The sequence below is a fragment of the Egretta garzetta genome, unplaced genomic scaffold (assembly GCF_000687185.1).
Source record: "Egretta garzetta isolate BGI_Z169 unplaced genomic scaffold, ASM68718v1 scaffold245, whole genome shotgun sequence".
Classification (NCBI taxonomy): domain Eukaryota; kingdom Metazoa; phylum Chordata; class Aves; order Pelecaniformes; family Ardeidae; genus Egretta; species Egretta garzetta.
This window is the reverse complement of record NW_009259721.1, coordinates 1,275,544-1,302,324: the sequence shown is the minus strand read 5'-3', so window position 1 is coordinate 1,302,324 and position 26,781 is coordinate 1,275,544. Positions and strand designations below refer to the sequence as shown.

At 44.4% G+C, this 26,781-nt stretch overlaps 2 protein-coding genes across 2 annotated transcripts in view; one reads left to right on the top strand and one right to left on the bottom strand.

The window, feature by feature from the left end:
* Positions 1-158: 158 nt before the first annotated feature.
* Positions 159-5,784, top strand: DDX20 (DEAD-box helicase 20). The gene is made up of 9 exons (XM_035894892.1): positions 159-324; positions 598-712; positions 792-934; positions 1,316-1,454; positions 1,866-1,924; positions 2,605-2,687; positions 3,401-3,506; positions 3,593-3,694; positions 4,387-5,784. The coding sequence occupies exons 1-9, from the start codon at positions 228-230 to the stop codon at positions 5,487-5,489; spliced, it is 1,947 nt and encodes a 648-aa protein (XP_035750785.1). The 5' UTR covers positions 159-227; the 3' UTR covers positions 5,490-5,784.
* Positions 5,785-14,371: 8,587 nt separating this feature from the next.
* KCND3 (potassium voltage-gated channel subfamily D member 3) overlaps positions 14,372-26,781 on the bottom strand; it is a 120,171-nt gene continuing 107,761 nt past the window's right edge. The window contains exons 5-8 of the mRNA XM_009639398.1: positions 20,406-20,498; positions 17,683-17,739; positions 16,499-16,746; positions 14,372-14,576 (exon numbers count right to left, since the gene is read on the bottom strand). Of these exons, the coding sequence (XP_009637693.1) occupies positions 14,372-14,576; positions 16,499-16,746; positions 17,683-17,739; positions 20,406-20,498 (603 nt within the window). The remainder of the gene's footprint in view (positions 14,577-16,498; positions 16,747-17,682; positions 17,740-20,405; positions 20,499-26,781) is intronic.

The following is a 26,781-nucleotide window of genomic DNA, read 5'->3' as shown; positions in this document are numbered from 1 at the left end:
CCCCGCCTCAGCCGGTGCGGGGGGAGCCTTGCCTTGCGAGGGGGAATCGCTCCTTTCCTTGGGGAGACGACGTTGTCGCCCGGGAGGCGTGGGGACAGCGACTCGGTGCTGGGCTTTAATCTGCAGCTTTCAGGTTTAATCCTTGGCCTTTACAGATTCTGATCTTGGCTCCTACACGGGAGATTGCTGTGCAGATTCACGCTGTAATCACAACTATTGGAATAAAAATGGAAGGCCTGGAATGCCACGTCTTCATTGGAGGGACCCCTCTGAACCAGGACAAAGTCAGGCTGAAGAAGTGCCACATAGCCGTTGGCTCCCCAGGTACGGCCGTGCCCCTTGTGCTTCGGATGCCGTGGGGTGCGTCACAGCACGATAACTGGTGCTTTGGAAGTCTGGGTTCCTTTTCTTAGTAATACGGGGTAGTCTTAAAGGCCACAGACATTGAGACCAGGTATTTTTAGTGAGAGATTATTTGGAACGTGCCCTTTTTAAGGCTTATTAAAATTACTTTTTAAAAAAAAATTGCAAAGTTCCCTGTTAAAACCTTTCAATTAATATTTCTCAAGTTCCTTTTACTTTTTTCTTCATACATAGGTCGAATAAAACAGCTCATAGAGCTGGACTACTTAAATACAGCCAGTATCCGGCTTTTCATTCTTGACGAAGCGGACAAGCTTCTAGAAGAAGGCAGCTTTCAGGAGCAAATCAAGTAGGAAAAACTCTTCTCATTTATTTATCAGTAGATTAGATATATATTTGTTAGTCATTTCCATTTCTTTATCTCACAGTTGGATTTATTCTTCGCTACCGGCCAATAAACAGATGCTTGCTGTTTCAGCTACTTATCCTGAATCATTAGCTAATGCTTTGACCAGGTACATGAGAGAGCCAACATTTGTGAGGTTGAACCCTACTGATCCAAGTCTCATTGGTAAGTAGAAGCTTGTTTATAGTGATGTTCTTCTCGATAGATAAAGAAGAGTATACTAAAACCAAAAGACGCACCTTTAAAATATGTGATGCTTCTTAATTTCCCTCCACAGGCAAGCTGAGTAGCTTACAAAGTATTTGTTTCCAGTATTGGTGTATTTAAAACATCAGCGATGAATGTAACTTTTGTTTTTTCTATCAGTTCCAAAAATATTTCAGCCTTTTAAGAAAAAACTTGCCCTGCGGGTTCTTATTTGGCACACGTGTGCTTGTTTAAACATGAAGTCTTTGGTTTAGCTGCAGCAGCACACGCTGACAGCAGCATAGCACTGTGCGTGGTTTTATGGAAACCCTTAATCTGATAGTGGTTTTGGTTTCTCAGGGCTGAAGCAGTATTACAAAATTGTGAATTCCCATCCACTTCCGCATAAAACGTTTGAGGAGAAAACCCAGCACCTACAGGAGCTGTTCAGCAAGATTCCATTTAATCAAGCCTTGGTCTTCTCAAATTTGCATAGCAGGTAATAAATTTGAAACAAAATCTGTAAAAAGCATGTTTGAAAGCAGTAGTTGTGATGTTAAGTTGCGGATGAATCTTGTGACGCCCTCTATAAGGTCTCAGAGCAGTATGCAAATTTCAGATCTGAAATACAGCTAGAGGAATGCGGTATGAAATACTGAAAATAAAGGGATGCTTTAGCACAAAGGTACCTCATACCCTGTTCAGAGTCCAGTGAGACCTGACATCCTGTTGTCCTTTTCCACCTGCAAGGTGGCTGTTGTTGACACAAAGGTGAAAGTGGCAGTTTTGGAACGTAGTCCTTGGCTGTAAAAAATTTGTTGTTAAGTTGTTGAATAAGTTGTTAAGAAATGCCCAGGGGTTGTGAGGTCTCTGGTTTTATTTAGGATTTTCATTGTGTGTATTCTGTCAGGGCTCAACATCTAGCTGAAATACTGACATCCAGAGGCTTTCCTGCTGCGTGCATTTCAGGTAAGTCTGTTCAGAACTTTCCGATTCTATTGAAGTTGTGCATAAATGTGACCTAAAATAGGAAAATTAATCTGAAGTTTGGGTTTGCTTGGCCTCTGGTTAAATAACCAAGAATAACACTTGAATCTCTGTAGGTCTTTAGGATTTAACCAATGTAAAAATGAATTAATATTTAACTTTCCTGTTTTCAGACTTGTTTCAGGGTCATTTTTGTGAATGTCCAGATGAGTGCATGGGCTTATCTGTAAAGAGAAAGTTTACTGACACTTACAGGTTGAAGCAATGTTTCTTTGGAACGCAGTTGAATTGAAATCTCTTTTTATGTCTGGCTTCTCTATAAAAAGCTGATAGCTGGGGTCTAATGTTTATTAGAAACCTTGATTGTTTACTTCAGCAGTGTTTGCCATGGCTTATGTGCTTAAGTAAAGTCTGTCTAAAGCCAGTGCTGTTCAAGTGGGTTAAGTATCTTCATAATGGGTTTCTCTTTAAAAACAAGCAAAAGAATTTTTTTTAATGGATTTCCTTATTTTCAAGTTTTTCTTGTTTGCTCATTTGTAACTGGTGTTTGAGGAAGTTTCTCTCAACCTTATTTCTAATCTCAGCCACAGTTTTATAAAGCAGTGTTTTGCAGAATTTGAGGGGCATGGAACTGAAGCATGTAATCTGTTCTGTCTTTCTAGGCAGCATGAATCAAAGCCAACGACTTGATGCTATGGCTAAACTGAAGCAATTCCATTGTAGAGTTCTGATTTCTACAGACCTGGTGAGTTAGTATTTTATAGCATACATGAATATTGTTCATAAAGTTACATCAGAGAATTAATTTGACTAGGCTTTGAGGAGAACCTAAATGTACTGATAAAGCTTGTGGCCTGAGCACTGTCTGCAACTTCCTTTCACTGTGAAACTCAGCAGTTGTCCCCTATTCCTTGTCTGGTTCAAAAATAATTTTTAATTTGTCTGTTGTGTTGCAGAGGCTTATAGATATTTCAGAGCAGGAGTTGTTTACTTTGGGTAGGAGCTATGGGAAGGAATAGCTTGTTTCTCTAGTGCGGTATGCACACAATAGTAACATCCCAAAGGACTTTAAATAGAGCAGTGCTTATGCTTGGGGCACTCTCAGCTTTTTTGTGGTTGATTTACTTTTTCTCTTCAGTTGATCGTTTGTGGTCCTGTCATGAAAAGATTACTGCTGTCAGGTTGAATTTTTTGATGCTGGGGGAAAAAAAACATGCTTGCTTGTATTTGATGCGTAGAAGACAGAAGAAAAATTACCCTTAACTTCCGTGGTGGCAATGCAATGTGCCTGCTCTCCGTGCAATACTGAAACTGGCTGGAAAGCTGTAGGTGCTTTATGGTGCTTTGTAACAACTAAAAGTTACTGTATGAGCAGTTACTCCCAAACGTGTTGTATTTATTTAAAGATCTGTTCAGCATATTCAGTTACTTATCCCCTTCTCTCCTTGCTTTCTCAAGACATCTCGCGGAATCGATGCCGAGAAGGTGAATCTGGTTATCAACCTGGATGTACCTGTAGACTGGGAAACGTACATGCATCGTATTGGCAGAGCTGGGCGCTTTGGTAAGAACAGTCATGTGGCTTTCTTGAGCCTGCCCTAGCTTCACTGGCTCTGGTCAGGTAGTTACACTGTCTGTTGTGTATTTCAGGAACTTTAGGCTTATCTGTCACCTACTGCTGCCGTGGAGAGGAGGAAAACATGATGATGAAAATTGCACAGAAATGTAATCTTCAGCTTCTTCCTCTACCAGGTATGCTCTGTCCTGTGAATTCAACTCTTGTGGTGTTGGTTGTTTTCTGTTTATTCAGAGCTTCAGATGAGTCTACAGGGCACTGACACGTATCTTCTCTGCTGAAGCCGTGTTCATTTTGGTATGGGTTTTTCATACTCTGTGCTGATGCCTGCTTGTGTAACTGCTGCAGTTGTGCAAAGCAATAGAAAATGAACGTAGTGCATGCCTGTGGATAGGGAGAGGAACTCTGCATCCAGCTGTTGCTTAAGTAATTACATTAACTACTTGGATTTCCAGAATCTAGTATTAAGCCTTTCTCAGGCTGCAAGGTACAGTAGAGGTAAGGAAGGAGTAATTGGAACGGCAGAAGATTTGCTGCCCTTCCTTTGCCAGAAGCTGCTCTGCTAGAAATGTAGCATTTGCCTTCTTACATAAGTTCTAATTTTTTATCTAGTTAAGTAGGATATGAAAAATAGGTGACAAGAAATGCAGTGCTGCTTGTCTTGATCAACTTTTTGAATGCCTTCCATGAAGAAAATGTTCTGGCTATTTGAGCTCTTTCAAGAATTGAAGGGGTTGGTTTGTATCCATACCTTAACGTGTCTTAACATCTTATCTGTGATTTTGCAAAGCTTTACTTTGGTACTCATCTGAGTTCTAGAGAGAAGGATGCACTTAACTGAGTGCCTGCTTGTTTCCCTTTTGTGCAGAGCCTGTATCTCCTGGAATGATGGATCAATTTGAAGATGGGGAGGTAGAAATCAAACCTGTTACACATACAGGTGCTTCAGTGAATTCTGACACTGTGTGTCTTAGACCAGAGGAGCCAGCACTGCAGCCTGTCCAGAACAGTTTTGCAGAGGTACCCCAGCCTCTTCCTCATCTTCCAGGTGACAATACTGCTGTAGAAAGGCCAAAGAAGGCTCTGAGGCAAAAGCAGATAAAGAAGTGTGCGAATTCTGCAACTACAGAAAAAGGCAGCAGAAAGAGCCAAACTTCCAGCTGCCACGCAGAAGAGAGGAATCACATCAAAACTGTCTCCAGAACGGATGGACAACGTAACACTCGGTCTCCAGATGAGGAGGCCTTAAAAAAAAATCTTCCCAGAATTCCATGCTTGTCTTCTTTCAAAAACCACCAAAACAATCCCTGGAACTTCTCAGAGTTTGTTGAAGACTATGAGTATTTCATTAAAGAAGGGTTGGAGAGAGAGGTTGAAATTTTAAGAAGCTATTCGGGGCCAGGAGAACAACGTGAGCTCCCCAGAAATGGTGGGGTGGAGTGGAAAGAGGTGGGACGTGATACGGAGGTGGTAGCAAATGGTGTGGTGTCTGGTGACAGTGATGGTTCGTACAGTTCCGGGGCTTCCTCCAATAGTCGGGGAAATAACTCATGCTTTGAAGCATTTTCAGATACACAGGAGCAGAACGCTGTTCCCACGGTGCGTCAGGGTCGTGCAGGCTTCTGTCCTACGCCAGAGGAGCCTCAGGAGCTACCCCAAGTCCCAGAGAAAAATCAAGTGAAAAAGAAAGTTGTGAAACAAACCGCTAAACAAAAGAAAAGCCGTAACCATCAATTCCCTAGTCCTTCCACTAGAGAAATGGATGATGACTGCTCCTGCAGCTCTTGGGATGATGGTGTTCCATATGAGGCTTGGAGTTACAAAAACTACTGGAAATCTTATTATCAGGCATGGCAGAACTACTATGCTGCGGTGTCTTACTATAGGAAAAGTTACAGACAGTTCAACTGGATGAATGCCTACCACGTCAACTCAGTCTATTTTCAGGAACTGCTGAAAAGTGGTGATTGATGCAATGATCCTGCTGTTAGGGCCGGGCCGGTTAGTGCCAGGAATGGACATTCCCTGTGAGAACATAACTGCTGGCCTACAGGTACATGACAAACATAAAGGGACGTTGTTTAAGATGGAAGAAAACTGTTGTCTTTTTTTGTAAGCGAGCTGTGTCTAGGTAAACGTTTTACATGCATTCCAGTGACGGTGTTACCACAAGTTGTTAATAAAAGGAAATGAAAGACAGCTGGATGTTCAGTTGCAATCTTTACAATCCAAAGTAAACAAAGATAAAAGGCAGCCACTTACACATAAGAAATCTCAGTAAGGGGAAAATACAAACCAACCCGTTTTATTTGCTTGACTTCTCTTCCATGTGACTTTTGGGTGAAGATGAATTCACTGTAAGACTGAATACTCTGTTTATAGTTGGAGATAATTCCAGTTTCCATAATTCTGTTACTAAATGCCAGGCACTGATTATATATATATTTTTATATATATATATATTTATATATATATACACACACACACCAGTGAAGTGGCAGAGTGAAACCTGCATCTCAATGCCTGCATTGCTAATTTAAATCCAGTTAATTAACATCGTATAAATAACACTTCTATAGCTAGGTGTATGGCAAGCTGTGCAGTAGAGGCCGGTTTAATTATGTAGAAAGTGTGCAGCAATCATAATTGGTCTGCCCCTCTGGGTGCAGCAATATCAGGCTTGCCACACTTACAGGAAAGCTTTAATTAGAAATGAAATTACCTACTAGTACTAAAACTAATTGGTGTTTCCTGTTTGGCTTGCACTGTGTTGTATGTAGTTGTCCTGGAGCAGGGAACGATGAGGGTACTGGCTGGCTTAGGGTATTGACTTGGTGCTAATTTTGAAACTTCATCCTCTAGCTTTAGTATGTTTGGGATCAGAGAAACAGATTTCTTCAGCTAGTTTCTTTGATTTCTCAAAGCTTACCAGAGCAGATAGTCTGTTGTGTGTGTGGGGGGGGTTTGCTTGGTTTTTTTTTTGTTTTTTTTTTTTTTCCTTGAGCAGAGTAGGGCTGGAATGTTCTTGGTAAAAGCACTGCTTCCTGCCTACTGTGACCTGTGCTTCCAGGGGGACGTGCTGCTTTAATCTGGTGAAATGGATGTGTTTAGGGATGCTTGATTGCTCACCTTCAGCAGCTTTCAAATTAATTTTGAGAAATGCAGTGTATCTTCACTCAGCTCAGGTAAATTACTTGCTGCCTGTGTGTTCCTAATGTTCTTGCAAAATTCCCTGTGCGAATCCTCTGGTGTCCCTGGGCAGCACTTTCAACCTCGTTGTGCCGTGGTGGGTCTAAGCTTTGTACCGTGTAATTTGGACTCTCCTCGCTGTACAGGAGCATTGTAAGGTGGATTTAGCTCATGAGTGGCATGGGAATTCAGCACAAGATGGGCAAGCAAGGACGCTGTCCTGCGTGGGGTGGGTCTGTGGTTTTCCTGCCAGCTGGGGCAGTGGTGGCCCCCGGTGGGTGTCAGCCTGTACTGCAAGAGAGAACTGTCTCCAAGCTGTTCAGTTCAGCTCTAACTTGGGGGGGGGTGGAAGTCACCTTATAAGTAATTTGAATTTCTGCTTAAAGAATTTTGAAAATTTTAAATAGTGCCTCTAGGTGACACTTTCTGATGCGGTTAAGATGAGATCAGCTGTGCTTGTTTTGTGGTTGAAGCAAGCCGACCCTACCTGCAATACAGAATGCAAGACTTCGGCCGACAGGGACTTGCCAAGATGAGATTGCCTCTTAAAAGAAAGGTATAAGATTTAAAATATAATAAATATCTCATTAGGAGAAGTATTTTTCTTCCTGTACTTTTTTTTCCTGCCTTATTCCCTTTGTATCACAAATTACCCCAGGGAGGGGGTAAAGGTATAAGATTTAAAATATAATAAATATCTCGTTAGGAGAAGTATTTTTCTTTCTGTACTCTTTTTCCTGCCTTATTCCCTTTGCATCACAAATTACCCCAGGGAGGGGGCGCTCCTAGATTTTGCCTGTGTAGTTGGAAAAGGCCAAGATTTTGTTTCCAAGATGAATTTTGTTGCAACTCTTAACACGCAAAAGGAGGATACTGTAAGAGATGCACTTGGGTATCTGCATTACTGCTCTCCTATAGCATCTCCGTCATCTTGCTGGTTTCATTAATGGTTGCTTAAGTCAGAGTTAGTAGTATTTAAACACAACTCGAGTGGCTTAGGCTAACACCCAAAGTTCTCCAAAAGAACCTCCCAGAATTTTTTTAGAAGAAATCTACAGCATCGTCTTGGTATTTGTGGCACATACTCTGTTTAATCCAGATTGGATACATCAGGTACAGCAGTGGCACAAGACTCAATACTGTAAATGATATACAAGTTTCAACATATGCACTACAATTCCAAAAGAAGACAACAGGAAACTTGGTTCTTCTAGAAAGTTGTTCTCAAATGAAGCTACCTGCAGTTGTATACAGTACATTGTGTATCTGTCCTCTGATGTTCGTAAGCAAAGCCCATTTATAGTACGAAAATAGAAAATAATAAGGTTGAGAGCTTGTCTTAACATAAAACTCCTAAAGAAAACACCATTGCATTGGAATGCCTTACTGATTTATCAAAAATATACCATCACACGCGTTTTGTAAGATACTTCATTGGTCCGAGGAGCCAGCGGGAGCTCCCAGTTGCAACAGAACGGAGAAGAGCATTCGCTAGGGTTGGTAACTTCTCGCCCAGAGCTGTGTGACTTTGTGACTAGCGCTAGCTTAAATCCGAACGCAAAGAAACACGTGCACACATATACACACAAAGCAACGGACTAGTGACTGGGAACAAAACTCGAGAAGGAATTTTCACAAGCTCTTTGTCACCTGGTCTTTTGACTGATCCACCTGAAGTTTTTCTGGCACAGTTTCTACATTCTGAACTTAAGTAACGGTACGTCCCTGTATGCTTTCTCCAAGTTCTCTATGGTATTTTCTAGGTGTTCGTGAATTGAGCTTCACTTACTGGAAGAGGAGGTATTGAATCCTATACAGCTTGTACAATTGGCAAAGAGAGGTGAAATGACTTCTCCGCGGTCACTTAGTGGTTCATCAAGACAATGGGGAGTAGCACACGGGTTCCTGATGCTAACTCCTAGCTCTAGTCCATGTGCACGCTGCCTTCTGCTTGCCTTTGAAGTTTTAGGAAGATAAAGCCATTATGAAGAGTGTCTGTGGCATCGTTAAAGGTGAAGCCTAAAGACTGGAGCTCTGAAGTTGTGTATCTAGTGCGGCTGCTTAAAGTGTTGGAGAAAAAGAAGTGATTTCTTTTCAAATCACTTCAGATATATTAGATGGGTAAATTACGTGGAAAAGGTTAGTCACCTAATTTTAAAAGCAGAATAAAGTCTTCAGTTCAAAGCTGCTGATGGCCGCAAGCCATCCACGAACGCTGACTCTGTAACTCTGCCGTAGAAAAAATATTACAGGATCCAAGGGATGTTTGCAACCCATAAATTAAATGTCATTTTTAAGGTACTGAATTTGCTCTGTAATACCTGTAAGATACAACATGTTTACAACCTCTTTACATAAAAAAGCAAACTATTTGAAGAAGCATTGCTTGCTTTGGCTGGTACTAACCTGACTTTCACATACACCCCTTAAGCTGTCTGAACTAGAACGGCAAATGCCGGTTTGCAGCGCTAGTGCGTTATCCACTGTTGCAGGTTAAACAAGCGGCATTGATTCAACTTCAGTATTTCTGGCAGCTCTAAAGAAGGATCTATTTTGAACTAAATATTAACTTTATTCCACACTAAAGCCGTGCATGTTGCTTAGTTTACCTTTTCCCCAGTTCATGTTTAACAACGATACAATTATTCGACAGGCAAGAGTCTCTGGGACAAGGATTTGCTGTTAAAAGGCTTTTTATTCCTCTTCTGCTTGTGGGCAGCTAACTTGCAATGTGGAAAGGAGAATAATTTAACCTGGTGTGAGGGAGTGTAATGGCAGCAAGAGTTAAAAATAAGGAAAGAATTATGGCTGAACAGCCCACAGGGAAAAAAATCCTTGACATTGGGATCTGTTAGTCTGGAATGAGCTCCCCAGGGAAGCGGTGGGGGTCCTTTCCATAGAGAATTTGAAACCTAATCTCGAGAAAGCAGTGCAGTATATTGCAGTGCAGGACTTGCGCTAGCGGAGGGTGGATTACATTTTTCAATTGTTTAATTTTTATGTGCCAAGATGTGTTATCTGTGACCTTTCCTTTATGGGTGCCCTTAAGATTTTTAAGGAAAAGGAACATAAAAGGTGGATTTTAGAAAGACTAGATGGAAGTCAAAGCCTAGATGTGAAAGGTGTTTCTCATCATTCTTTGCCAGCTGGGTGTGATTCCTTCCATTAGCAGCCCAGTGCCAGGTGAGAAGAGAGTAAATCTATTAATAGAATATGCTGAAAATCTGTGAAAATATTTTTCCCTCAGAAAAGATTTTGGAAAGGAAACAAAATGCTCGGAAAAAGGTGTTGCTCCTGTGATATTTTTAATATTGCTTTAGGAAAGACTGAAAAAATAATCCCCTTCCACTTGCTTTTTGTACAAACCATCCTTTTTTATCTTTGTTTCATGAACTTTTCTAAAACTATAAAAAGTCATAAGGAATTAGGGGGAGGGGGAAGGCCTTTGGAATGAACTGCCAACATACTACTGAGGTTTTGTTGGGCAGCCTTGCCCCATCGGGCTGGTTTGTACCACCTGCCTTCCAGAAAGGTATCGGGACTAGAACCTACCTATGCTCTGGATGCTTCTCCTCCTGGAGGTAGCCTGTGCCTGAGGAAGCCCCCTTCCAAATGCGTCAGGAATGGCCAGGATTGCAGGGGTATGTGCTGGTTTTTGTATCCGTATCAATGGATGAGTATGGCCCTGGGCATGCGTGGCAGTGGGGAAGGGGAGAGGGACGCTGGTAGGACAGCGCGGTACTGGGGACCACTGGGGAGAAGGGTCCAAATCCTTCACTTAAAGTTCTGGCCTAGGAATTTTCAGGATTGACTTGGCCTTAACTCAGTAGTGGTTTATAAGTTGCTATTGAACGATCATAAAGAGCCTCGCTGTTTAGTAAAGCTAACTGCCTCCCTTGGTGGTGGGGAGAAGTGGCTGTAGCGCAGTTCCCATGCTCTTCTGTGCAAATGCTTCCCCTTCTTCCCCGCGTTTCCTTTGCAGGATGCTGGGTTATGCCCTACCAGCCACCGACAGGATGGCGACAGATCCTTGTCTTTGCTGTTTCGGTGGATGCACAGTGCTCTCGTAACGAGGATGTAGCTCAGGGAGGTTTTGTGCAAGCATATTTTCAAGTGCTTTTGGAAGCGTTACTCAATCTACTTCAAATTACTGTATAAAGGGAGCTAATGCCTCCGTTAAAAATATTTTTAGCTCTATTCCTCTAGGCTCAGACTTGCCTAGTTTTGTCTGTCTTTATCCTCTGGGAGGCTGTGTTGAGGTACGGACTGCATGGGCTGCACCTGCCAAGTTACTGGTAGAAGAGGCAAGCCACGTATTTCTGAGCAAGGCTAACAAGGATTCCTCTTCCGTGGAAGAGAACAAAGGCCGTGGCTGACTCGATACTCTGGGCCCAAGCAGCCATCCAGAACCCCCGGGGACGCTTTCCTCCTTACTTTGTTGGGGTTTTTTTTTCCTCTTGAAAATGTTGATTTCCCCCCCCAAAAAAGCATTTTGATTGCTAGCAATAGTGCTTTAGACAAGGGCTGCCATGGTTGCTATTTACAGATACAGAAATGGGTGCAGAGAGATGGAGTGGCTTGTTTACCACTCCACAGAAAACCAGGAATAAGAAAGGCAGCACCGAGAATCCACGCTGAGTCCCTGACTCTGTAATCGTTCGCTCCTGCGCCTTGGAAGGAACACTGTACCCCGTCGGCACGGCAGCATTTAACCCTCACTCCGTGCCAGTGTAAATGAGGTTGCAAGGTGGTAGGTGGTGGAGAGCAAGGCCTCTGATCTACAAGGGTGAAGGGTGTTCAGATGGGGAGCAGATGATGACAAATAATGAGATTAAAGCGAAGGAAAGATTAAATTAAAACATCAAGAAAAACTCAATAATGGTAAGATTAACTGCAGTATAACCTCCTACAGGAAGCAGCAAAGGCAGAGCGTTTTAATCATTTAAAACAGGACTAAAGATAGTTTTGGGTAACATATTACAGCACTGGAATAAATGACTACAAGCTGGTGCAGCTACAGCCACAGCCCCACTATTCCTAGAATGTTGTAGGTCTCTAAGGAGGGTATTGAGTTAATGCGTCAGCCGGCTGGCTCCACTCGCTAACTAATAGCTTAGGAGTGGTAACGAAGCAGATTGCTAGCTCGTATGTTTAAGTCAGCATGTAGGTCTATTTATCTATCTATACATGTACGTGTCTGTATTTATTTATATGTGTATGCGTGTATATGTGTATATAAATATTACATCAGGATAGATTATGACAGATGTTAAAAAAAAGTCATCCCTTTGCTGAATCAGCCTCAAACATGCTTTGAGTAGTTCTTTTAGCTCTAATGTTGGTAGAATCACTGTTCAGAAACAGGACACTGGAAATGGTTCCTTATTATCTATAGGCTGCTGGGGGTGAGGTGCATCGCCGGTCGTGGGGGTGGGCAGGGCCCCGAAGGGCCGTTTGTGCGGGACTACACTAATTAGCCAAACAGGGTATGGCGAGTGGAAAGGTGGGCGATGTTGTTCCTCACTCTGCCCTTCAGGGATCCCCCTGCTACGAAAAGGCGACTTGAGAAAGGCAGAATGGAAGAAAAAAGTTACTCCTCTTGGGGGGGGGCGGAATCGGTTATGATTCAGGACCGTGTATTTCCTTACTATAAACCATTCCTAGAAAGGTCTCAGGAGGAGGTGCTAGGGCTGACCACAGCTTGGTTACAGGTATTGGCTTCTTGGCAGTACCACACAGTGTTACTTCAGTTTTTGGTTGACTGGAAGTGCGTGACTGTTCCCAAACTAAGTAGAACTGCAAAAAGAAAATGCTGTCTGTACCATGCTTTATCAAATGATTTCCAAACGCCGGTACTGCTCCCCCTTCTCAGGCGGATGCACGCTCAGATCCTGTGCTGGGACTGGACAACTCGAATCGCTAACCTAGCCGACCCCCAGAATCAGTGCAACCCAGAAGCCGTTGATGAGACAACTGGAGCCCTAAGACTGTGAAAAAGCCAAATACCTCTCTGTCCATGCAAGATACTTGGCTCTGGGGTTAGTTATTATCAAGTATCGATCCAGACATTATTTGGCTACTATTTACAACGAGTTGTATGTCCAGTGCTAGCAAAGAAATTTATATCTAGAAAACAAAAATAAAGAAGCATGGGCATACATTGCAAGAACCCTCTGTTAGACTTAGGAACGCTTGATGCGGTTGAGTTCAGTGCTTTCTCATTCTTTGCCGTTTGGGTGTACAGTATTAAAAAAGGATCCTACTTTTTTTTTTTTTTTTACTTTTTAAAAATACAGAACTGGTAGTCTAGTCACACTCTTACAAGTAAGTGTTAACAAAAATAGAAAGCAGATACCCAGGTGGGACTAAAACTCTACTAAAGCCTGTCTTTTTTTTTTTTTGTTGTTTTTCCACAAATATGTTTTCACAGACAATAATTAGCAGACAAACACGCTGTTTGCAATTGCACTGTATTGACTTAAAAGGCGGATACAAAATTGTCTAAAGAATGCCATCCAGGGTGGAAGAGGGGTGTGTGTGTGTGCGTGTGCACGCGTAGGTGCTGGCACGCGCCTGTGTTTTCCTGCTGTGCGCCCAATGGTGGGAACATGCTCAGGGGTGCTCACGTGGTTCTGCTGCACACTCGCACGCACACACACAGAGGAATGGGAATAGATTTCTGTGACAGGTGGCTTCTTTGTCTAAATCTTTTCCTATAAAAGAAAAAAAAAATGTGAAATTTTGGTTGGTTTAAAGGTTCTGCTCCATGAAGAAAAAAAATTCACAAAATCCATTGTTTTTCACCTTTTCAGTCATTTCCTCATGAATAAATATTATCCATTAAAAACCTTTAAAAAGGTGCTGCGATACACAGTGTTAAATTTCCGTTTTCTTTACTGACTAACACGCTGTTTGCAATTGCACTGTATTGACTTAAAAGGCGGATACAAAATTGTCTAAAGAATGCCATCCAGGGTGGAAGAGGGGTGTGTGTGTGTGCGTGTGCACGCGTAGGTGCTGGCACGCGCCTGTGTTTTCCTGCTGTGCGCCCAATGGTGGGAACATGCTCAGGGGTGCTCACGTGGTTCTGCTGCACACTCGCACGCACACACACAGAGGAATGGGAATAGATTTCTGTGACAGGTGGCTTCTTTGTCTAAATCTTTTCCTATAAAAGAAAAAAAAATGTGAAATTTTGGTTGGTTTAAAGGTTCTGCTCCATGAAGAAAAAAAATTCACAAAATCCATTGTTTTTCACCTTTTCAGTCATTTCCTCATGAATAAATATTATCCATTAAAAACCTTTAAAAAGGTGCTGCGATACACAGTGTTAAATTTCCGTTTTCTTTACTGACTCTCTTGTTGCCATGATGATTCTCTCCCTCCAGCCTCCGCAGGTGATTTTTGCCCTGCTACCATGGCACAACACGCTCTCCACGCAGGTTTTTCCTTCAACCAGCCTCTTCCTCCCTCTCCTCATCCTCCCTCAGTCCACAGCATGAATGCGAGTCTGAAGAAAGCTGCCTCGTTAGGTCTCCATTGCTAATTCGATGACAAAATGTCAGGTTGGTCCATCCAGGCACAATTTGCAGCAAGAAAGGAACATGGAGGTGCGGAGGGAGAGGGGCACTGGTCTTCCAGCCTCCTTCTGTGCATGAGACGTCTTACAAGGCAGAGACCTTGACTATGTTGCTTGTGGTGGTGGTGGAAATGTTCGTGGCGTGGCTGGGGCTGCCGGGGGGAGGCCTACTCTCGCCTTCTGGCGTGAGCGCCGGCGGCGTGGGGATGCTGATGATGGCTGTCGTTATCTGGGCAGTTTTGCAGTTCGGTCTCAGCCCATCATCTGATTTCATGTTGAGGCTGGAACGACTAGAAAACAGATTTAGTGTTTTGCTTTTTTTTTTTTTTTTTTTTTTTTTAAACCAGACAGTAGAGAGGACGTTGTTCTTAATCAGTATCTTATTCCTCTGAACTAAGGGCACCAAAATATTCAGAAGACTCCACTTAAATGTTCCCCCCAGCTCCTGCAAGGCATCATTTATTTCTGCCCAGATTACACTAAGCTGTTTTAATATCCCCCCCGGTTAGGATACAGATTTTCACAGGGCAAATGGTTCCCTGTTCCCCTTTCACTCTTGCATAGCTCTGGTTTAATTAAGGGGAAATCTAAATACACTGTCCTGCGTACTGTATCTTTTCAGAGCACAGGTAGTTCTTCCCGAGAACTTCCTTGTCTTCCTTGCGTTTCAAATGCCTCTTTCAAATTCACTGTCCCTTGATCTTTGCTATTTTTTTTTCATCTCTCTGCAGTAGTTTCAAGGATCTGGCAGCTGGGAGCATTCTTATTAGATCTGCATCAATTGCATCCTATAATTAATTACAGAGGGAAAATGATAGGTTGATTTCTGTGCATCTGCACAGCTACGGGAGTCTGCTATTACCAGCCCAACAAGCGCGTTAGAAACACAAGGCCTGTCCTTTGAAAATGTAAAGCTCCCAGTTGGAAAGCTATTGCTGCTGTTATCTGGGAGTGACTCACCAAGAGGATGTTTCTTGATCGCTCAAGCATCCCAAGAACACGGCAGAACCCATTCTGCTCCCCGGTACCTCAGTCACAAGCTGAGAGTGGGGCAGTCTTAGGGACTGGGTGGTTCTGCCAGTGATAACCAGTACACCCAGTTAGTTGCATTCCACACAAAAAACAACTTAAAAGCTTTTTTCTCTCTCTCTCCATTCGTACACAGTTTGGTAAGCAAGTGAAATAAAAACGGTGCTGACATTTCACGTATCACTGGCATCTGACTGAGCACCCGCTGAAGTAGGCAGAATAGGCGACATTCCCCGGAATTACTGTTTCGGGTGCTGGTTTAAACTATTGTCATCTCGAAACCGCAATAGCCAGAGACGTGTTCTGTGCTTACTCATTCATAATTCATGCTCTGAAATGCCCTGCTGACTTCACCCTGGCACAAATTAATCGCTTGCTGCCCTAGAGGCAGCTCCGTTTCAGTTTCTAGATCCCTTTGATGAGAGCGGGGAGGAGAAAAATGGGAAGTTCAAAACCAGCCTGGTACACAAGAAGCTTAATGGGCAGAGGGGGATTTAGAAAGGAATTTAGTATTTGCAAGAAGGATATGGTGAAGAAATTATTTTTTCAGCAAGCAAATGAAAATTCCCAAATTTTCTGTTGAGACACTTCTTCACCCGTGTCACTAATGGCTTTTTAGATGAGCACTACTAAGACACCATTGTGAAATTCCTCCTTATTTGTTTCCCAGTGATGCTTGACACTTACAGTTGCGATTTAGACTTTTGGAGAATGAAAATCAGTGAAGTGAGTGTCCCCAGTGGACCCTGTCAGCGTGTGCAGCTCTCTAACAGCCTTTGCTGACAAACGCTGATTAGCCAGTGTCTTTGCCCACTCCCAGTAAAGGCTTGGAAGTACTGGGCTGTCTGGGAGGTGGGCTGTGGGGTCGTCCTGTGCCATCTTTGAGCGGCTCACCGCTGGGAACAGCTGGCTCCTGCCTGTGCGTTAGCACTTCCTAGGCAGGGTTCAGCTGGAATTCGTTCTGCTATGGCCAGTCTGGCCAGAGAAGAGCTGCACTAGAGTCCAGCTTTGACCAGCTAGGAGCCACTTCCCTTGAGTTGTCATTAGAAAAGGGGAAAGAAAGGTGCTCCCAGCACTAGACCCCGCTCCCCGGCTGGAGAACAGTCTGCAAGAACGTTCGGTTGGGTAACGCACTTCCAAGGTTTGCATGCAGTAGTTAGCAGCAAGAGCCTACTTACTGTACCTTGTCGTAAGCGAGGGCTGCTCACTGCACTGGATGTGGATGGTGCTGAGCTCCTGCATGCTCCGGAGGCGAGTGGCTGGCACGCTGGAGTTGGGAAGGTGAGTGGTCTTCTTGTTACGGCGCGAGCAGCAGGAGGTGGTCAGTCCGTGGTGACTTGACAAGGAGGGGCTCCGAGAGGAAGGGTAGTTTTGCATTGAGCTCTCCATGCAGTTCTGCTCGAAGAGTTGCTCGTCGATGAACTCGTGGTTCTGGCAGGGAAGGAATAGTGCTGTTACTCTCAGGTGGCACCAGCAGCTTTGGCCCAACAGCAGTTTGTTCTCAACGGCACTTTTCGCTAGGTTGGTGGGATGTGTCAGCCCCTGGGTGGGTAAGATGCTCTCTGCCTCTGGGCCTGGAAATATTTGCACTAGGCAGATCTTTAAAAGAAATGACTCTGCCCTTCCACTCACTGCAACCAAGGGAGGATTTTGCTCTCCTGCGCCAGTAGGGGCACGAGGGAAGCTGTTGCAGTGGCAAAGGCAGGGCAGTCAGTGCTGCCTCGCTCACGCAGCCTGAGGTGGTTAATACATCGTGCTTGAATTGCCTTTCGCTTTTGTACCTGGATTCTAGAGGTGGCTTCAAAAAGTCTGCAATGCCACATGGTTATGAAACCCAAGAGGAGATTTAGGCTCCTTTTTCTTTGTCCCTGGGGACGGGATTGGATTTTATTTGGATGACCATCTCGACATACAGCCTAAGTGCAGGAGGTTGGTTGTATCAGCTATTGGGTGCAAAGCATTTCATGGGGTAATAAATGTGGCAGGTGAGAGTGGCAAGCGTATAGGGGAAGGAAATTCAGAAAGCTGAATCTGTAAAGAGTTTTTTGTGCTAAGGAACAAGAAATCCTGAAAGAAAGATCTCTTATGTGCGTGTATGAACACCCAAGTGGTTCTAGTGACCATACTTTCTCCAGTCCCCGTCAGCATCAGAAAGGATGGGAAACAAAAGCAACCATGGTGAAGGCAGCCATCGGTTTGCGTTGGAACAACTAACAACTCTCACAGGGAACAAGAGCACTGGGTAGCCAGAAAGAGCCACGTGCACAAACTCCCAAGGACAAGACCAGGAACGAGAAAGGAAGCAAACACTCTCCAGACACGGCACAGAGACCACAGAGAAAACAGATTGAATTAAAAAGGAAATACCTTGATGGTGGAAGTTCGTACAGATAACAGGGGATCATCCACAAGATAGGACAATCCCTACGGGACAACATGCCAACAAAAGATAAAAACACAATTGATTGTCCAGTCTGGCATTCAGAAGTTTAGTCCCAGCATTGCATCTATTGCCTCAGCATTCCAGCCGGCTCGCTCAAGTTTGAATGGGCAACCAGACCTTCTCTTCACCAAACCTTGCCTGAATCAGACCCCTTTGTTCCTTCCTTCTCACAGGTAAGCTTTTTTACGTTTGTTATGTTCTTGGAAATAGAACAAACCTGGTAACAGCTTTATTACTTTGATCTTTTGAGAGCCGAAGGCAAAGGAAAACAAAGTTTCGGCTGCTGATTCACAAGGAACGAATTGGAATTGGATCGCCATTGGGTCACCAATGGGTATGGGGTTCGGTCATACCCTGTGGAAACCCAGAAGAAAGGTTTGGGTTGAGGGACTGGATTCGATGCACTCAGCCTTTGGAGAAAACATGGCATGTGAATGTCCAGGCTCAGTCTGGGAGTTGGAACGAAAAAAACTCCTTTTGTTTGAACAAACTCTATCTGTTGTGTAAATATGACGAAGTAACCTCTGTTACGGCAGCTGGACATACCTTAGGGTCACTTTGTCATCTGACACACCAGATTTGTGAGCCACTCACAGCCATTCTGGTGTAAGGCTGTATGCTAGTGACGGCTGCGGGTACCGTGACAAAAAATAATGTACTTTTAGAATCCTTCCGCCTAGTTTAAGGAAAGGTGAATTGCCCATTGAAACAAGTTTGCAACCATGGTACATTGCTCGTTCCGTTCCTGCAACTCGGTTACAAAATGACTCTTCAGTACTTAAAAATTCTTTTACTGCGACTAAAATTTTTGGGAGGAGAATTGTGGCATAGTATTTTAATAGATCACATGAACGATAGAATTTCCACACAAACTGATTGAACGGTTTTGATCATTTCAGCCCCGGATCCAAACTCGCTACGTGGTTTGATGCAACATCATGGTAATAACCGGCTGAACAATGGGGGCGGGGGGAGGAACACATTAAATATCGTGCAGATTCTCCCCCTAAGCTTTAATCAAAATTCAAAGTATCACTGTTATTGCCATTCTTTGCTGAAAAAAGCAACGTTTGGAACATTTTCAGCCCCTGAGGCTCACTGTCTGAGTGGACGCGCGTGCTGGAGGCAGTCTGGCTTTGTTAGTGTGGTAGGCGAGTACCTCCACAAATGAGGACGGCTTTGGCCACGTTCCTTCCAGCACCCTGACCGCTCATTAGTGACGGAGAGACTGAGGCCGTTCCCAGCGGCGCCCAGCGTCCCCGCGCAGAGCTCAGAATTTCTATGAGCCTTTACAGAGTCCGGGCCTACGAAGGGCGGGCCCCGCAGGCAGGGTTGTCAGCTTTGGTTTGCTTCAGCCCATTTGTTAAAGTTTCCAAATGAAAGTATTCTTGAGAAATATGGGTCACAGCAGTGAAGCTTTTAAGCATAAAGTTCCAAACTAAAGAGTCAGATTGTGAAATATCTGCCTGTTATGTAACATCCCAAATCGCTAGAAATAAAGGCAAGAAGAGTCTTATAAAATAAATTCTGTAGTCATTGATACAGGAAGGATCAGCTCCCTGTCCCTGGAATGGTGGCCTTGTTGTGATAAGCCAGCTGTGCTCAGCAGGTCGCTGGAATTAACCAGTCGTCGTCTTCCCGTGCATCGCTGAAGCCTAAGTGGTGTTATTCCAGCATAAGCCAAACTATGGAAGTGAAGGTGATTTATCTAAAAGAAAGCTCTTGCAAATCAGAAATCAAAAGTACACTTGATGATAGATGCAGATAGAAAAAGGCATGAATATTTCAGGTGTTAACCTCTCTTCATTCTCTCTCGAATGAGTCATGGTATAGATAATGTGTTCCTTTACTGCAGAACCTTTTATATATGCCTGGGAGTAAAACACGTGTCTCAAATCTCTGAAATTCTGCATACAGAATCACTTAATAATGAAAAATAAAATTCTCTCTCCAACCCCTTGGATGGCGTGAACGGAAAAGTCAGGGTTAGAGAATCTGGCTGGCTGGCTTTGAGATAAATTTCCGGCTCTTGTAACCACGACTGTGGTGAGAAAAGACACGCGCAGCCTTTAAACCCATTAAGAGGGTTCCTCTGCTCCGTGCCATAGCAAAGCTAAAGGTCCTTTTCTTCCAGCTGTTGGCACTGGTGGCCAGGTTGCGGTTTGGGGTCACTGACAGCATCTTCCTCTTCAGACAGCAGAGCTGTCCTTTACTGATAGCACAAGGGACCGACAGCGCCAGGCACAGGCGGCTTAGTCCTCTTTCAGAAGCACTGAAGAAATTAAACTTCATGTACAGCTTGTTTATAGATCTCCCGAACCCCAAGCAGAAAAGTTATTTGCGTTCAAGTGAACTTGGCTGAGCAACCTGCTATTGACTTTGTACTGGTGTAGAGGACTGGGGAGTAGCAGATAATCACATCTGTGTTCCTTTGCACAGTAATTACTATTTTTTTTAAAGATGACAATGAAATAAAATGCATTTATCCCATGGCAGAGTATCCTTGGGAGTGTCAGCCCCCTCCGGCATGGGCTGCTGAGCACGTCTGAGTGCCCCCCCGCGCAGCCCTGTGCACATCGCTTCCATGCGAAGCCTGGGCCCCGCACAAAGACCTCGTAAGGTGCAAAAGGATTGCGTTGCTACTTACGGTTGTTTTTTCCAGGCAGTGCAGCAGGTGGTGATGTTGGCTTTCAATTAAGGAGGTGCCTTTAGTCATATGCTGTTCATCTTCAGTGGATCCCTAAATAGCCAGAAAAAGGGGGGGAGAAAACCAAAACCCAAACCAGGTGTAAAACCATGCAGCCAAACAAATACCAGCATTAGCTTTCACAGGGATAAAGATAATTTCAGTGTTGCCAGCTCTCAGGTTTTTCACATGACTGACAAGGTTACCTCATTTTTTTTTCTCAATGATTGGGCTTGTAAACTCAGGTGAGGAGCTCAGCTTCGATTCAAACCCAGTGTGTTCCTAGCTATTTGGTAGCTGTGGAGGGAACCTGGGACATACTGTTGGCATATGATGTCAAAGCTCGGCAACCAGAAGCCAAAGGAAAAAAAAAAGAAGCTGTGCTGTTTTATTTTTCAAAAAAACATTAAGATTTTTAAGATTGATGTGAGCTTTGAACGCCAACAGATGTGCCCTGAACTCTGGTCTCTGCTAGGACACAAAACACAAGCCGTCTTGCTTTCGCTGAGCTGAAAGCCTGGCTCTGCCTGACCTTCAGGGCTGAGAGAGCTGGGCCTGCTGGAACTTGCATGTGTTACTGCCAAAGCCTCCTGAGGCACAACTGCACAGCAGATCAAAAAACGTGAACCCAGGCTTCACGTCTTGGACTTTGTAATGCTATTTCTAGAGACCCCACTCCTGGCTCTGTCTCTCCTCTTGGTGGATGTGACCAACCCTTTTCTGCACGTGGTACCTGCAGTGCATCAACCGGGGGCTGCTCTTCCCCCATGCCCGTGGGTACGGTTGCTGGTGGGGAGTTTATAGCAGGTCCTGAGGGTTCGGTGCAAACTGAAGGTGCGCAACCCCTCCTGTGGCGAAGCCCTCCTTGAAAGGCAGGGAGAAGGGAGGGACAGGCAGGCACTCCTTATACAGGAGTTAATATATATAAATTATCCCGTTCAAGCATATGGCAAAGGAAGAAGCATTGTGCAGCGGTGGCAAAGGGTTTGTGTTCACATGAAACGTGGCTGCAGCTCCCTAGGAGAAGGAAGGGCCCATCTTCATCAGTTCCCTATGGCTCGTGGCTTTCACTCGGGACGGTGGCTTGCTGTGATTTATGTTTCAGTAACACAGTGCCCAGGAGCCCTCTGTACATCACTTAGCACAAAAATGGAACAAGGCAAGCCTGTTTCAAAGACCTCATGATCTGGATACTTGAGTCATTGTACAGCAATACCAGGACAACTGGGGACCAGCTTTCCCCCCTTTCCCCCGTGCACTCAATGTGCTGAACTGCGGCTCGCAACTTTGTAAGCTAATTCCGAGTAGGGTGTGCTTAGAATCAAGCAGGCAGCTCTGCCATGTGGGAAGGGATTGAGTACAGCTGAGAGTATTTAGGTTGAAAAACTATGAAAGGGAGTGGTCCCCCTTAGGAAGGCATAAGAAGGGTTGTTGGGGATGAACTGCCTGGGGTGTGCCTGGTTAAGGACCCTGGTTGGAAGGACTTCCTGCAGCTCTTCTGCTGGTCGTTTTCAGCTTCTACATCAGGTACGTGTGCTGATTCGGGGAAGAGACTGCTCAGACTGCAGTGTTATTAGTGGTTAGGATAAGCTACAGATCTCAGCCTAGTCTCTGTGCTGTTGTTGGGCTGTGGGGCTTGATCAGCCTGAGCCAGCTGACATAGGAACGGATGAGGGCTTAGGGGCTTGTGTTTGGTGTCTGCGTGATGTTTTGCTTGTGCAGGAAGCTTGGTATCAAGCATTCATCAAAACTGCAGTAGGCCAAATTAGCCAACTTGGGGGGTGGGGATGGAAATCCCGTACCCTGCATTTTTGATCTCTGCACTGTATTAGTGACTTGGATGCTTATGTCCCTCAGAATGTTGCATGTTGCTTAGCCTGTGATCTGATGATCAGACATGCCTCAGAAAGGGAAGGAAAAGAAGCGGTGGGGGTTGCTTAGAGAGTTTCTGTGCTATTTGAGAACCAGGATTATTTTTCTCATTTTCTGTGTTCTGTGGTGGCAGATTTAAGATCTGGGTTGTTAAGGATGTTCTCGTGCTGCTACTGCTTAAACTCCTGGTCTTGCAATTCCCTGTGATTTCATGATGCGTTAATCTGTGTGTGTCTTGATGACTAGCGTTTTCAAAGGCAATTACATGCATTAAAATGGCAATTAGGTATTGTGAAATGTTTCCCTGTGCTCTGTAAGCAAGGGGTGCCTGGTGTCTTCTGTAATGCCTAAATCTGAATGTCAAAAATTGATGTGCATGGCTTGAATCTCTACTTAGACACAAAAGAGCGGTATCTAGCTGTTCAAGAGAGGAAAATGGGTGGGATGGGAGACACAGCAGAACATCTTGGCAGAAGTGCCAAGACATCATCTTGTTGCTCTCAAGGGGGTCAAATTCAGCTGTGCTTAAAGCATTGCTTTTAAATACACCCTCGTGTCCCAGTGATTGACTGTGAATGTGTGCTCTGGATGCCTTTTCCAGGATGGTTCTGTGGTCCTTAAGTAAAGGCATAACTCTGTCTCTGATGGATGCCAAAACATAGCTGAACTGGTACATTAAGAAAGCTGACTTACTGCACACAGAATTAACGGATTCCTATGGGAATGCATCTTAGGCAGGTTATGGATTTTTTTGTTGCTGTTGTTTTGGAAGAGGGAGCGTTCCCAGAAGTATTTTTAGAAGTGGCCTAAAAAAAAGCAGTTCCATTCTTCTTATTAATGATCCTCCTGGTGAGTTAACACATCAAGCAGGTCCTGTTTGTACCCTGCTGAGATCAGTGACTCTGCTGGAGTCTGTGTTGGAATATTTCCCATGGAGGTCCTTGCAAGCCCTAAAGCAAATACGATGCTGCACTAAAACACTGGAAAAGGAGAGAGAAAGAGCACATATTGCAAACAGGATCTTCTTATGAGGATTTGCTTGAGAGGAGATCTAAATGGAATCTGAAAGTAAAGATAGAGCTTCCATACCTCTGGCAGAAGACCCAAGCCAATTGTTAAATTTTGGCAGCATGGCTCGGTCTCTCCCTCTGCCTTCCATCCCAAGGCTAGGCTGCCGATGGAAATGGATGGGGGATGGCAGTGGCCAGGAATAACGTGTAGCATCAGTGGGTATGGCTCGTACCTTGCCTTCCCTTCGCTCTTTCTTCAGTCAGCTCAGTGTTTTCAGAAACAAGGAGCAGGCAAGCACCCAGAACATCCCAGCATGAAAATTAAGAATGAGATCTGCAGGAACTGTTGCCCCGGGACAGTGAGAGTGCCGACATCGCGCAAGCGCTTGGCACTTTGATAGGGCTCTTGAGGAACATATACCCATAGAGACTGCATCAGTGGTACCTACATTACTGCAGGCAAGCAAAATCTGTGTCTTCATTAGAAGAGTCTGGCTGTAATGAAAAAGCTGGTGGGGGGGAGGAGAGGAGATGGTTTGCTTTTTGAGCTGGGATGCCAGTTTTGCAAGGATTTGGTGCCAGCTACCATTCAGTTTGTTCTTGGAAGACATTCAGTGAACTGCTGGTTGCTTGGAGGGAGACTGAAACACACTGTAGTCTCAGTTCTGAAATCCAAAATACTTCCAATTTGCCTCTTCTGCTTAGTGCTTCAGCACACAAAATCGGACACTGGTGAACCAAGATGAACTGGTTCAGTGGTTAGACTGTCCCTTCCCATGGGAATGGCTCTAATGCTTACCTGTGGCTAGGCAGATTCTGCTTGTGAAATCCCAACCTACTGTTCCTAGGATATACACCTCCCAGCGTTTTGGCTAAAAGGGAATTTCAGCTCACTGTACAAGGAGATTAACACTAAGAGGATCTGTAGGCTGCTGCCATGGGAAGAAGCTCACCATCCCTTGAGCACTTCTGACATAAAGCCCACTAAAAATCTCTCTAAATGAGAAGAAAACAGTCTGAGTACTTCATGTCTAGATGGCAAATGCAAAATGCCACAAATCCATGTTTCTGAAGCAAGAGCCTGTACTCTTGCTAAGAGCAGAACCCCTTCCTGCTGCTGTCCTCGGATAAATCCTTTGCTTTGCTTTTTCTTTACTTTGATACAAGGCTACAGGCTGAAGACATGCTGTTCCCTTGAAAGATGGTGTCAGTGTATTCGTTCTGGTGCTAATGAAAGGACATTCTGGCACATGTTCCGGAATCTTGAACAGCCCTTATTTCTCAGTTTATTAGTGTGACTGCAGAGCCCCAGCCGGGATACGTTCTGGGGCGCTTGTTTTTCCTTGGGTAAACCCTCAAGGTGTTGGACTGCAGGGAAATCTGCTGGGCACTTGTACGTCGATCGCGGTGCTGTGTGATTGCTAATGATGAAAGCGATAACATCCAGCTGCAGCCATACAGTAATTGCAGTTGGAATTACTGCTGGGTGACAAAGCAGCCCTGTGGCAATCTGGCCATGTGAAGTCTATTAAAGTTAGTGTGAGTCCTGGGCAAGGTATCAAAATGGGATGTGTATCTGACTGATGGAGCAGTTTGATACTAATTTGACCGACGGATATGCACAGTCTGTAGATAATATTTTGGTCCCTAATATAGCAACTACAGAAGTCACATTCCTTCATATTTTTACAGCTTAAAAAAATTTGGCTGGCTAGACTGCTGTCATTCACATTTTGTACTCTTAAGAATAGTTTGTTCTCATACCATAAAATGAAAGGACATAAAATCTTGCCTTGTGGAGTTAAAATGCTCGTGTATATCTCCATAATAAAGGATGCTCTGCAGTTCTGTAACTAACTAATGCCGCTACCTGCGGATGGAGATGTGTCTCGGCTCTTGATTTGGGCATGAGGCTGGTCCTCGGGTGGTCAAAGATCGTTTCCTGGTCACTGTGCAGAAGCCAGGTGTGGCTTTGGCAAGTTTCTTGTTTTAGCAAGTTATATTCCTGTATGTCGCAGGCGGATGGTAATTCTCCCTTCCCCATGCCCTTTGCTTTTGACTACTTCAGCCAGAAGTTCCTTACGGTGGGGATATTCTCTTAAAGTATTATACAAATGTACGCAATATTCAGTGCTTTCAAGGTAGGATTTGTGGAACTTACTGGGCTGTGAGGGAGTTGCGTTAGCATTTAGAGCTGCAAGCCCACCAGAAAGTCGCACCCAGAAAAGCTTCTAGGTGCTACTATATATCTAAATTTAGTTATTAATAGGTAGAAAAATCCTCTAGAACCTCTCTTGAAATGTTTTTGTTTTCTTTTCTGTGTCTGCAGTAGCTCTGTAGCCAACAAAATGACCCTTCTTCCACTTATTTTTGGGCAAGTGCCGGGAAATGAACCCGTTCAGCCAAATATTTCTCTCCACCTCGTGCGTTTTGGACTTGAGCGTTGGTGCGTCAGCTGCTCCTCCGTGAGTGGTCTTGGCAGGGAGTTCTGGGCGACAAGAGAAGCGAGGAGATTCTTGTTGGGCTGACAGGTTGGGAGATCAAGTGCAAGCTGAGGGGCCCTGCTAAGCTCTTCTGGCATTTTTAAAAACTGGAAATCTAAAGCTCAAAAGGCAGTTTTAAATTTGTAGTCACACTTTTGTGTGTTTCTGGGTAACGAAATAGCAGAAGCTCAGCTGAGCTGGTGGCCCAGTCCTGAGCCTTTGCTTTAGAGGGACAGGGCTCTGGGCTGGGTGTGACCAATCTTCCTGGCCTCTCATGTTCTTGATAAAGAAACTTTTCTCGAACTGCTCAACAGCAACATATGGCTGAAGAAGCTGATTTTCGGAGTGTCGCTGCCGTTGGCAGAGCGGGAGACGACGTTAGATGTGTAGTCAGAAGGGTAAAACTTGTTTTGGAGGGGAGAACAGAAGCTGATCTGGGCGTCCCACCTTTCAAATCTGTATTTCATGTGAAGTGCTTCTGTAGAGTCAGTTTAAAAAATATTCCAGTTGTAAAGGGCCAGATTCCTCTGTCTCAGTCTGCAGTATCCTATGTGCAAAGCGAGGTGCAGCATGATTTCTGCGTGCCATACCCACTGAACTTGGGGAGGAGGGGGCTCGGGTCCTAGGGAGCAGCTTTCACCATGAGCCGAAAAGGGTTTTCGGCTTTGATTTTACAAATATGAGGATGTGTGCCAGGGAAAATAATAGACACTTGAAGGATTAGGACCCGAGTAAGGTTGCACGAACAAGTGCTAGGCAGCTCTGGTGGCTCAATTAAGCATTCTTCATCTCGCTCTTTGCTCCCCACGTGCACGAAAGGCTGATTTATTTGAAATGAAATCCATGAAATGTGCTAATACCTGCTCTGGTGTTGATCAGGCTTAATGTAATAACCTCGTCTCATTTTTCCCTGATTCTGCTGAGCAATCTGACGCACTTGAAACTTTTCTTCTCATGAATAGCTAGCGTGAG

Excerpts from the sequence above, each read along its gene's own strand:
- DDX20 (XM_035894892.1), top strand. The coding sequence starts at position 228 with ATGGAAGGCCTGGAATGCCACGTCTTCATTGGAGGGACCCCTCTGAAC. Across the intron at positions 1,925-2,604 it reads TCCTGCTGCGTGCATTTCAG|GCAGCATGAATCAAAGCCAA; the intron begins GTAAGTCTGTTC and ends CTGTCTTTCTAG. Across the intron at positions 3,695-4,386 it reads TCAGCTTCTTCCTCTACCAG|AGCCTGTATCTCCTGGAATG; the intron begins GTATGCTCTGTC and ends CCTTTTGTGCAG.